This window comes from Brassica napus, chromosome C5 (genome assembly GCF_020379485.1).
Source record: "Brassica napus cultivar Da-Ae chromosome C5, Da-Ae, whole genome shotgun sequence".
NCBI lineage: Eukaryota > Viridiplantae > Streptophyta > Magnoliopsida > Brassicales > Brassicaceae > Brassica > Brassica napus.
This window is the reverse complement of record NC_063448.1, coordinates 50,774,293-50,785,608: the sequence shown is the minus strand read 5'-3', so window position 1 is coordinate 50,785,608 and position 11,316 is coordinate 50,774,293. Positions and strand designations below refer to the sequence as shown.

Below are 11,316 nucleotides of genomic sequence, written 5' to 3'. Positions count from 1 at the left end.
GCTTGGTTGTAGTGGGTCTTCCAGCTCAGAACTTCCCTGAACTCGGCCTCTCGGGTTGAGTCTTGTAACAGTAACCCATGGATCATCTCTGTTCCTTACCCGGGGGTACTTGATATAACAAACCTGTAACATTTAGAAAAATTATAAATTAATACACATGATGATGAATCATTCTGAATAATTAACATTTAATTACCTGATCGGCCTGAGAAGCAAGAATGAAAGGATCATAATATTGCAGCTTTCGCCTCGAATTTACTGATGTAACACCAAATGCATCTGTTCTCACACCTCGATCTGGGGTGTTGTCGTGCCAATCACAATAGAAAACAGTACAGCGCAATCCAACCATGCCCAAATACTTAATTTCCAAAATCTCATGTATGTGTCCGTAGTATACATCATCTCCTGATGCAGAACAAACGCCAGCATCATAAGTCGTACTCGAACGTCTCCTCTTCTGAGTTGTGAATGCATATCCTCGAGTACAAAATCTCGGATATGACTTCACAACAAAGTTTGGTCCAACGACCATCTCACGTATCCAATCGTCAAATGTTTCACCTCTGGCCAAACCAGCAGACACCTATTAATAGCACATATATATATATTATATCAATAAATGTGAATTAGTATAAATATGTGATAAAATATATTTTAATTTGTTTAAAGCACTCACATAAGTAAACATCCATCCACTAAATTCTCTCTGCTTCATTTCTTCTAGTTCGTCCTCTGTGGCGTATCTATACTCGAACCGCTTTTCTGCCATGAAAATCCTGTATATGATGACAATAATGTAATTAATTAAGATTTAAATTTCAACTTGTTAAAATAAAAATTTGTAAGCTCATTTATTTACCTCTCATATTGAAGAACGTCTTCGCAGTTGGTGAGCAAATATGTTTGCAAATGACTGCGCTCCTGCTCAGTAAGTCGACGGTCCTTTGGTTTTCCGCTAAGTCGTCCAACATCTGTGAAAATGTCTGGAACCGTAACATGATATGCTGCCCGTTCGCCTCTATCATCATGCCGAGCAGGTCTTCTGTTTTTGGTCTGAACTTCTGCTGGAAAGTAGTACTCGGCAAAGTTTGAAGTTTCTTCATTGATCATCTGTGCGACTATAGAACCTTCCACCCTACTTAAATTTTTCACCATCTTCTTCAAATGGAACATATACCGCTCATACAGATACATCCATCTATACTGCACAGGACCACCAAGTTCCAATTCTCTTGCCAGGTGAATAACAAGATGCTCCATAACATCAAAAAATGAGGGAGGAAATATCTTCTCAAGGTTGCACTGAATCACGGCTATGTTAGTCTTCAAATTTTCAATACCTTCAAGAGTCACTGATCTCGTGCATAAATCGCGGAAGAAACCACTTATCCCTGCAATTGCTTCATGAACATTTCGTGGTAATAGTTCCTTGAAGGCGAACGGAAGGAGGCGCTGCATCATTACATGGCAATCGTGGCTTTTCAAGCCAGTAAACTTTCCTTCCTTTCTGTCGATACAGTTACGCAAATTTGATGCGTAACCGTCTGGAAATTCCACATCGTTTGAAATCCAATCAAAGAACGCATCTTTTCCCGCTGCATCAAGTCGGTATATGGGAAAAGGAGCCCTACCATTTTCATCAACATGAAGTTCTGAACGAGCACATATATCGACTAAATCCAGTCTTGACTTCAAATTATCCTTTGTTTTACCTTGAACATTAAGGATCGTGTTCATGAGATTGTCAAAAAAGTTCTTCTCAATATGCATGACATCTAAATTATGCCTTAGCAGATGATCCTCCCAGTATGGCAGATCCCAGAAAATACTTTTTTTGTGCCAGTTATGTAGTTCTCCAACAGCATCTACCGGAAAACGCTCATGTCCACCGACTTCTGGCGTCCTTTCTGCACCAAAATCTCTTAGTTGTATCTTCAAATCTTTCCCAAAAATTTCCGGAGGTGGACTGTCAAACACCCTCTTGTTCTTCGTAAACAAATTCCTACTCCTACGATATGGATGATCAGGTGGTAGGAATCTCCTGTGACAGTCAAACCAACACGTTTTCCTTCCGTGTTTTAGTTGGAAAGCATCAGTGTTATCTTGACAATATGGACATGATAGCCTTCCATGCGTTGTCCATCCAGACAACATACCATATGCTGGAAAATCACTTATTGTCCACATTAGTACTGCCCGCATTTGAAAGTTTTCTTTACACGAAACATCGTATGTTTCAGCACCTTGAGCCCATAGTTGTTGCAACTCATATATTAGTGGCTGAAGAAACACATCAAGTGATCTCTTAGGATGCTCTGGTCCGGGAACGAGAATCGAGAGAAACAAAAACTCTCGTCGCAAGCACAAGTTTGGGGGGAGGTTGTATGGTGTAAGAATGACGGGCCATAGAGAATACTGTCTTCCACTCTTGCCAAACGGACTAAAACCATCAGTACATAATCCAAGGTAGACATTTCTTCTCTCATACGCAAAGTCGGGATACTTTGATTGGAAATGCTTCCACGCTTTTGCATCTGAAGGATGTCTGATCTCACCATCTGTTGAGTGCTCCGCATGCCATCTCATTGGTTGCGCTGTGCGTTCAGACAGATACAACCTCTGCAACCTTTCCGTCAAAGGTAAATACCACATCCTTTTATATGGCACTGGAACTCTTCCACTCGTATCTTTATAACGAGGCTTTCCACAAAATTTGCATGTAACCCGCTGTTCATCCGCCCTCCAATAAATCATGCAGTTGTCGCTGCATACATCTATTACCTGATACGATAAACCAAGACCAGCTACGAGTTTCTGAACCTCGTAGTATGAACCAGGAGCTACATTATCCTCGGGTAGAATACCTTTTACAAAATCAGCAATCGCATCCACACAGTCTTCAGCCAAATTATAATCTGTTTTAATGCCCATCAATCTTGTAGCAGATGATAAAGCTGAATGACCATCTCTGCAACCTTCGTACAATGGTTGCTTTCCAGCATCCAACATATCATAAAATCTCCTAGCTTCTGCATTGGGTAAATCTTCCCCTCTAAAATGATCATTTACCATCTGCTCAGTACCTACACCATAATCTACATCCGTTCTAATTGGTTCTTCTAATCTAACCGCTGGCTGAGGTTCGCTAGTACTACCATGTTCATAATCAGTTTCCCCATGATGATACCAAATTTTGTAACTTCGTGTAAACCCACTCAAATATAGATGAGTCCAAACATCCCACTCTTTAATAACCTTTCTATTTTTACAATTAAAGCAAGGACATCTTAACTTACCTGTTTTTGCTTCCGGTTGTCGGTGAACTAACCCCATGAATTCGGTTATACCTCGTTGGTATTCTTCCGTAAGCAATCTCGTGTTCGGATCCAAATGAGGTCGATCGATCCAAGAACGAAAATAATTTGAAGAAGACATATTTTTTATGAATCAAATTCGTGTGTAAATAGAGTAAGAGAGAGGATGAAGATATGGAGTGAATGAAGAGGAAGAGGAGTGCTTGTATATATAGATTAAATCCTGCCGACATACCGAGGAAATTCCGACGGAATTCCGACGGAAAAGGCTAGTTCGTCGGAATTTTCTCGGAATTTTGTAAAATCCCCCAACGGCTATAATATTTCTTCGGAATTCATCGGTTTTTTCCGAGGAACACATTGTTCCTCGGAATTTCCTCTGAATATTCCGACGGACTGAGGTTTCCTCGGAATTCCGTCGGTATATTCCGAGGAACCCTAATTTTGTGTTTCCTCGGAATTTCCTCGGAAATTCCTCGGTATATTCCGAGGATTTCATTTTCCGTCGGAATGTCCGTCAGAATACCGCTGTTTTCTTGTAGTGATCAAACAAAATGATTTTTTTTTAACTATATGAAATTAAAGATATGTATATGGAAGTGGAGCGGCATACGTGAGTTGATGATTTTGACTATATTAATTAATTATCTACGTTACGTGTTAAATTTAACATCACTGTGTACGTTGATGTAAATGTTTAACACCGACCGACCGACTTGTAAAAAAATTCTGGTTACCTTGACTAGTTGGATCACTCGAGCCGAGTTTTGTGTATATATATAAAACGTATTAATTGGCAATAAATAGAACAAAACAAAAGAAACATACAATTAATGCTTTTTTCAAAAAAAAACATACAATTAATGATTGACTGCGGGTGGCTGCTCTATGTAACGTGCATGTGATGCAACATGGAAAATCATATAAATGGACGATTTCAAACTCTATTATTACCCTTCCTCAGATTCACGCAATCAATAATTGTAGTTTTAATTAAACTATGAAAGACTGTACATATTATCATTGAGATGGAGTTCACTCGGGTCGTATAAAAGCATATATATACACATGTGCTGGGCTTTTATATTGATGTATGGTTGATTAACATACAACCAAGGTTACCTGAAAAGGTCATAAGAATGATGTGTGGTATGCACGCGAATGATATGCTTCAAATGCAAACAAAGTGAGATGATATATTTACATTTATTGTAGATTATAATATTTTCTTTTGTAGCGAGCTCATCGATTTACCATGTCCAGCTGGTGATGGCTCAAAAAACCCTCCAATACGATAAAATCATTGTTAATCACAGTATATGCAGATCAAACTAGAGTAGTATTCAGCTCTTTCACGACCTTTCAGGGATTCTTTAGTTTTATAATTATAACAAGTTGGTGTTTTATATGGTTTTGTGGCATAGGGCCATAGGCTGTTGAACTATAGCATCAAGTTTGAGATTTAATGTGTTTGGATCTGAGAGGATGGAAATCATATGCATCCCACATGACTCTCAGTAATTCAATTATATTTTTCAGTATTTACTATTTACTATAAGCATTTTGACACTATACCGTACTTATAAAATACGGAAATATAAAAAGAAGACGAGAACTAAAACTAAAAGTAACAGAAAATTAATTAAGACTCGGAGAAATATTTTGTTACAAGAGCTCTCCATCTCTATCACCCAAGCAAGAAATTTCAAAGAAGCAAGATTTTCGTTTTGTCTCTCAACTACTCTCACTCACTCGTTTATTTGTGTTCAGCTGAAAAAGGATATAAAACGTAGATACAAAATTTGTAAACCATCGGTTTGATGGTATCCGGAACCAAATTAGCTTTGAAAATTCACTAAAAAGCAGAGTACAGCTCAATCTTGGAACTCATTATACAACATACGAGATAAAATGAAACTCACAAAAATCAATTGAAGAGCTGGTTAAACAAAAAAAAGTTAGAGATTTTAATATTTATAATTATAGCACTTGTTTTTTTAACATAAAATTATAGCACTTATGTACTTAGTAAAATCTCGAAAGCAATGAAAATTGTTTTTGCTATTTTTATTCTTTATTGTTTGATACGCTTTTTTTTATAACCGTGAAGATCCGTCGACCGAAGTCAATCAACTAATCCCATAAAATCCACAGCAACCACATAGTCTTACCGTTTAAGACATCCAGCTAACGAGAATCAAATTGCAGATTAGCTATATTAGAGTTATCTCTCAAACGCCACTAGCATAACCCCGTGAGTTATTGTTTAATACACCTTACTCAATTTTCGATCAGTTCAAACAGATACTAACTAGAAATTGAATAAGATATATCTACATACTTGCAGAATAACATTATTCTTAGGTTTTTTTTTGGACATCAAACATTATTCTTAGGTAAGTCATTGACGAATATGCACTTCCGGTAATCTCGGTGAAACATCAAATCCCTCTCTCATTCTTTGGCTCAATATGTACCAGAAAGAACAGAAATAAAGAAGCTGGAATCTGTGTTTCAAAAAAAAAAAAAAGAAGCTGGAATCTTCTTCATATATAATAAAACCCAGGAATTAAGCTTACATTCACATCTAAACCGAAGCAAATTCCATATATCTCCACGAGATCTTCAAACCGGTACCTAAACCGCTGAAAAAATTAGGAAATTTGCAACAAACAATATATATATATTTATATAGATATGTACATCAACACCAACGAAGTTTTATTACTCTCTGTCTGAACAAAAACCAACCAGATCCATCTCTGTCTCTCTCCACCAACCAAGGATTCCTCTAAAAACCTTCTTCACATACACTCCTCGCTGATTAGATCTTGGAGGTCACTTGGAACCGCTAATCCAAGCCGCACGGACTCCATGATGCGCTCAAAGACCAGAACGTGGCATGGGATTTGAAGAACTCCTTTTTGCTCGTATCCATACTCCTGAGCCGACCGCTTCAGCAAACCGATGAAAACCGGGTGGTTGAGTACCTCTGCGCTCACCAAGAACCTCTCCATCTCTTCTCCCACGTAGACTGGTACGTGTCCTTGAGGAACAGAGGATGTATGTTTCTTTAAGCGGCGAGCCATCGAAGACCGGAGGGAAAATTCAGAGCGGCGGCTCCGTCGTTGCGAATCTGACCGGAGGAGATTGTAGTGAGTGGAGTCTGCCACGCGGGAGAGACGGCGGATCAGATGCTTCATCTTCTTGCTGTGGTGTGTGAGAGGTAGAGAGAGAAGCTTTTGCAAGAGTGATGAAACTGTATGAGCTGTAAGAACGAACGAGAAGATGTTCTTGAAGGAAAGAGAGGAAGGGTTCAGATTTTATATAGAGGCGAGGGTAGTTATGACACTTTGGCTTCGAAATAAAGTGGGTCCGGAAGGAGTACTTGCCAGGTACACTTACTCGGAAATTTTCGACTTGACTATTAAAAGAAAAAAAATATATAAAATGCCCAATTTAAAACCACACAAACATAGTAAAATATCTTTGATTTTTAAACATAAAAGGAAAACGACTGATTTAGTTTTTTTTTTTGTTTTATATAATAAACTGTATGGATTTTATAAAAAAAATACGACTGACTTTGAAATAGAAAAATCAAATTTCTAATTAAAATAAGGATATCCTATTTGATATAACTATTTATTTATATATATAACGTTTTCCTTACCTCTTATATATATATATATATATTCATGGCTGTGATTCTGTAAATTAGTTTTCTAATATATTTTCATCTGTAACAAAAACAATGTATATATCAAAATAACACAGAATTAAAATCAACTAATGTTATTAATTAATTATGCAATCTGAATAGTTGGTACAGGTCTTTTTCGACCAAATAAAAAGAAGAGATATAGGTCTTTTTAGTATATTTGGCTATTGATAAACGAGGTTCATGATCAACTCAGAAAAATATATACATATTCAACTCAATATACATCTTGCTTTAGGTAAACACACCAACAACAAATCTTGCTTTAGATGCTTCCATGCATACATTTCCACGGATTGTGGTCCTAGATTATGTAGCTAACAACATTCCTTCGATTATCTATCTTCTTCAACGGAGCAAGGGATACATCGACTCGTTTTTCCATATATCAAGTAATAAACATCGCCGCGTTACGCCATCGCCATGCATGATTGCAATGTATTTTCTCTTTGCATTAGAATCGGAACAGGAATTTCTTTTATGTTGGGGCATCACGTTAAGTTTGAACTTCTTTACCTTGAGTACCATGTTAAGCCGAACAAACCAGACGAAGTACATCATTCTTTTTACAAAAAAAAGTACATCATTCTATCCACAATAATAACAATATTATTTTTACTGAGTACAACAAATATATTATAATATGGCTCATAATTTTTTCATGGTCTAAAATGGTGGATTTAAAACAAATTATAAAGGCTGAAACCAAGGGTGAATGACAAATAATTCTGAATGGAAAATTCTAAAATAAACTGTGATGATAGACTTCTGAAAATGCATAAGGGCTTCTAGAACTTGGACCAAGTGATTGAGTATATTTCATTTGTGGTATTATGAATAGTTTGAAAGTCAATTAGGTATATATATACTCACCCTCAACTACTTATAAGACTTCATTATTCATTTTGTTTTCTTCTGATCATATTCAGACCCTCACGTAACCATCATTGAAAACTAAAGCAAAATTTAGTTACTTGTAAGTTTCCATTATGTAAATTTTTTTTTTCAAAACCCAATTATAACTATAGGCTATTAGTTTCAGGCATAGCTAATAAAAACTAACAAATTACATTATCATGGTATAAACATAATTGTGATAATTAATAATGCAGACGACGTGCAATATATATAGTAACGTCTTATACGAACTAATCTATAGAGAAGTGAGTCATATGTGACAGTAGAGGAGACGAGTTAATGTTGATAACTAGGGCTGACCAAAAAACCCGAATCCAAAGAACTGAACTGAACCCGATCTGAAAAGGTAGTACCGAACCCGAACTGAAATTGATTAAATATCCGAACGGGTTCAAAATTTTGAAATCCAGAGAACCGAAACCGAACCCGATCCGAACCGAAGTATTTCGGGTACCCGAATGTATCCGAAATAGATTTATATATTTAAATATATCAGTTATTTTTAGATTTAATGTATATTAAAAAAATCTAAAATATATAGATACTTTTAAGTTGTATAAAATACTTGAAAATATATACAAATAGCCAAATGTAAATTTCTAAAATAGCTAAAATATACTCAAAACACCAAAAATAGTCGAAATATCTTCTGATTCTCTATCAAAATATTCAAACCAAACCAATTTATATGTTAAGTTTAGGTATTCTGACATATGTTATTCAAATTTATATGTAATATAGTATTTTATTTACAGATTTTGAAAAAATAAACTATATATTGAATTTTAAAATTTTAAAAATCATTTAAATGAGTTATCCGAACCCGAACCGAACCCGGACCGAAATTTAAAAATATCCGAATGGAGCTGAGATCTTTAACCCCAAAAATCTTAAATCCGAATAAACTCGAACCGAACCCGAATGGGTACCCGAACGTCCAACCCTATTGATAATAATATAATAGATATCTTGTAATCCTATAGAAGAAGCATCCGGGATCCGGCTATGCAATTTACTCCATCCTTTAATTATGACATTTTTTTTTATAGATTTACGGTGGGACTAGGCCTGGACGTTCGGGTCTTCGGGTCGGGTTCGGACCGGTTTTTTTCGGGTCCGGGTCTTTCGGGTCCTAAATATTTAGATTCAATAGGTAATTAGAAAATTTTGGGTCGGGTTCGGATCGGTTTTTCACGGGTCCGGATCGGTTCGGGTCTATAATTAAAACACCCATAAAATATCCGTAATTTTTCGGGTCCATATCGAGTCCGAGTCGGGTTCGGATATTTATGATCTGAAAAGGACATGGCATAATCAACTCCATCAAATTTAATCAATATTTGTCATATATATCTAAAATTTTACAAAATAACTTAAATGAAACTATTAATAATTAAAATAAAACATTTTTAAACTCTAAAATTTACATTTTAAAGCTTCATATTGCTTAAAAAATGTTACAAAATAATAACAAATGTTGTTAACAAAAAATATTTCAACTAGATCATAAAATAATATATATAAAATAGAACACAGAAAATCATAGTTTCAGATATACATGTTTTTAAGTCGGGTACTAATCGGTTCTTATCGGGTCGGGTCTATTCGGGTCGGTTTTTTCGGGTCCGGGTCTATTCGGGTCGGTTCCTTTCGGTTCTGGTTCTTTCGGATAAAAGAAATTTAGACCCAAAAGGTACTTGTAAATTTTCGGTTCGGTTCCGGGTCGGGTACTTTTTGGTCGGTTCCGGTTCGGGTTTTCGGGTCCAGGTTAAAATGCCCAGGCCTAGGTGGGACTCTGAGAACTGATATTGCCCAAATTTTAATTATTTTTTTGAGCGACCATTAGTAATTACATTAATATAGTTAGTAATGGTTGCCCAAATTTTAATATGCAGCATTTTTTCGGGTTATGCCTAGAACTCTGCTTCGGCTCTGCCTAGAACTCTCACATTCTTCTTAATATAATTAGTAATGGTTGCCCAAATTTTAACATGCAGTGTTTTTTTGTCAACTATTTGTTGTTTAGTGACACTTTAATATATATATTCACATCTTCTACCATTTAAAAATTAGATTGGCGCGTTGAGTTATCACTTATCACTATCAGTAATATACAGCATTGTTGTAAAATGTCGTGCGTGGATATCATGGAGGACCATCACCATGTGTCTGTGTTAAAGAGAGAAAAAAAGTAAAGTAAGATTGTTGTATAGGATTATTCTCCATTCTGTAAGGATTAGAGCTTTAGTGACAAGGATATGATGTGATCAAAGTTTCTCTGCTTATCAAAAGTGTATGTCCCCTTTCTCAACTTGGGGGTTGCAACTTTAGACCCCTTTAGTCTCCTAACTTTATTGAAATTTATACCTATAAAATAACCATGCCACATGTGGATTAATCAAACAAAACCCCCTTTAGTCTCCTAACTTTATTGAAATTTATACCTATAAAATAGCCATGCCACATGTGGATTAATCAAACTAGAGTAGCCTTCTACTACGTCGAGCTATAAATATTAGAATACTGCCATGCATGTTTGGTATGCTTCGCCCAATTTTATAAATTTCAAATTGTCACATATATTTAAGTTCAACCACAATTAGAAACTTATAACTTGATGATATAAAGATTAAATTCTAATAGCTAAGTTCGTTTAGCTTGTAAAAATATTTATGGAAAAGGAAGCAATAAAATCAAAGAAGCAATTAGGTCGGGTGGACACTGTATCTACCAAACTATATCAAGCTCTCATGAAGCAGTTGATTCATTTACGACTCATTCTTTAATTTCCGTGGGACCTGATGCTTCGTAATATTTTTGATTCAGTTTCTTGAATAGTTGGAATGCTTAAACCATATACGTAGTTTCCATTTTCAGTATATTAATATATATGATCACTGATTATAGTTTGTGGTTCAAAAAAAAGTGTTTAAAAGAAAAAAAAGATCACTGATTATAGTTTAGATAGAGAGTGACTTTTTCAGTCTAACTATATAGACTGTTATTCCAATAGAAAAATACAGCTTTATTCATGCAGTAAATTTTTTTGTTTTGAAAAAAATTCATGCAGTAAGTTACTAAACTATCTGCTGTAATTTTACTTATCCAATAGAAAACTGATCAAAGCTATTTTATTTTTAAACTATGCAATTAATCGGTTATTTTTCCTGATTGGTAGTTAGTTGTTCAATGATATTTTGGTTGATAATTTGAGTACTGAAATGATTAATATACAATCAACCATAAACAGATAGATATAAAGAAGATTTAAGCTATGCAAGCATCCGATACTCAAAATATAGAGTATAAAAATAAAAGAAAGAAAGGGGTTGTAATTAAGAAATAGTAAGACAGATAATC

At 35.4% G+C, this 11,316-nt stretch overlaps 1 protein-coding gene across 1 annotated transcript; it reads right to left on the bottom strand.

Moving 5' to 3' along the window:
- Positions 1-5,847: 5,847 nt before the first annotated feature.
- On the bottom strand, positions 5,848-6,630 carry LOC106389840 (auxin-responsive protein SAUR72). Its single transcript, XM_013830184.3, has one exon. It carries the CDS (start codon positions 6,518-6,520, stop codon positions 6,122-6,124), a length of 399 nt encoding a protein of 132 aa, XP_013685638.1. The 5' UTR covers positions 6,521-6,630; the 3' UTR covers positions 5,848-6,121.
- Positions 6,631-11,316: the final 4,686 nt, after the last annotated feature.

Coding starts and splice junctions, on each gene's coding strand:
- LOC106389840 (XM_013830184.3), bottom strand. CDS start 6,520: ATGAAGCATCTGATCCGCCGTCTCTCCCGCGTGGCAGACTCCACTCAC.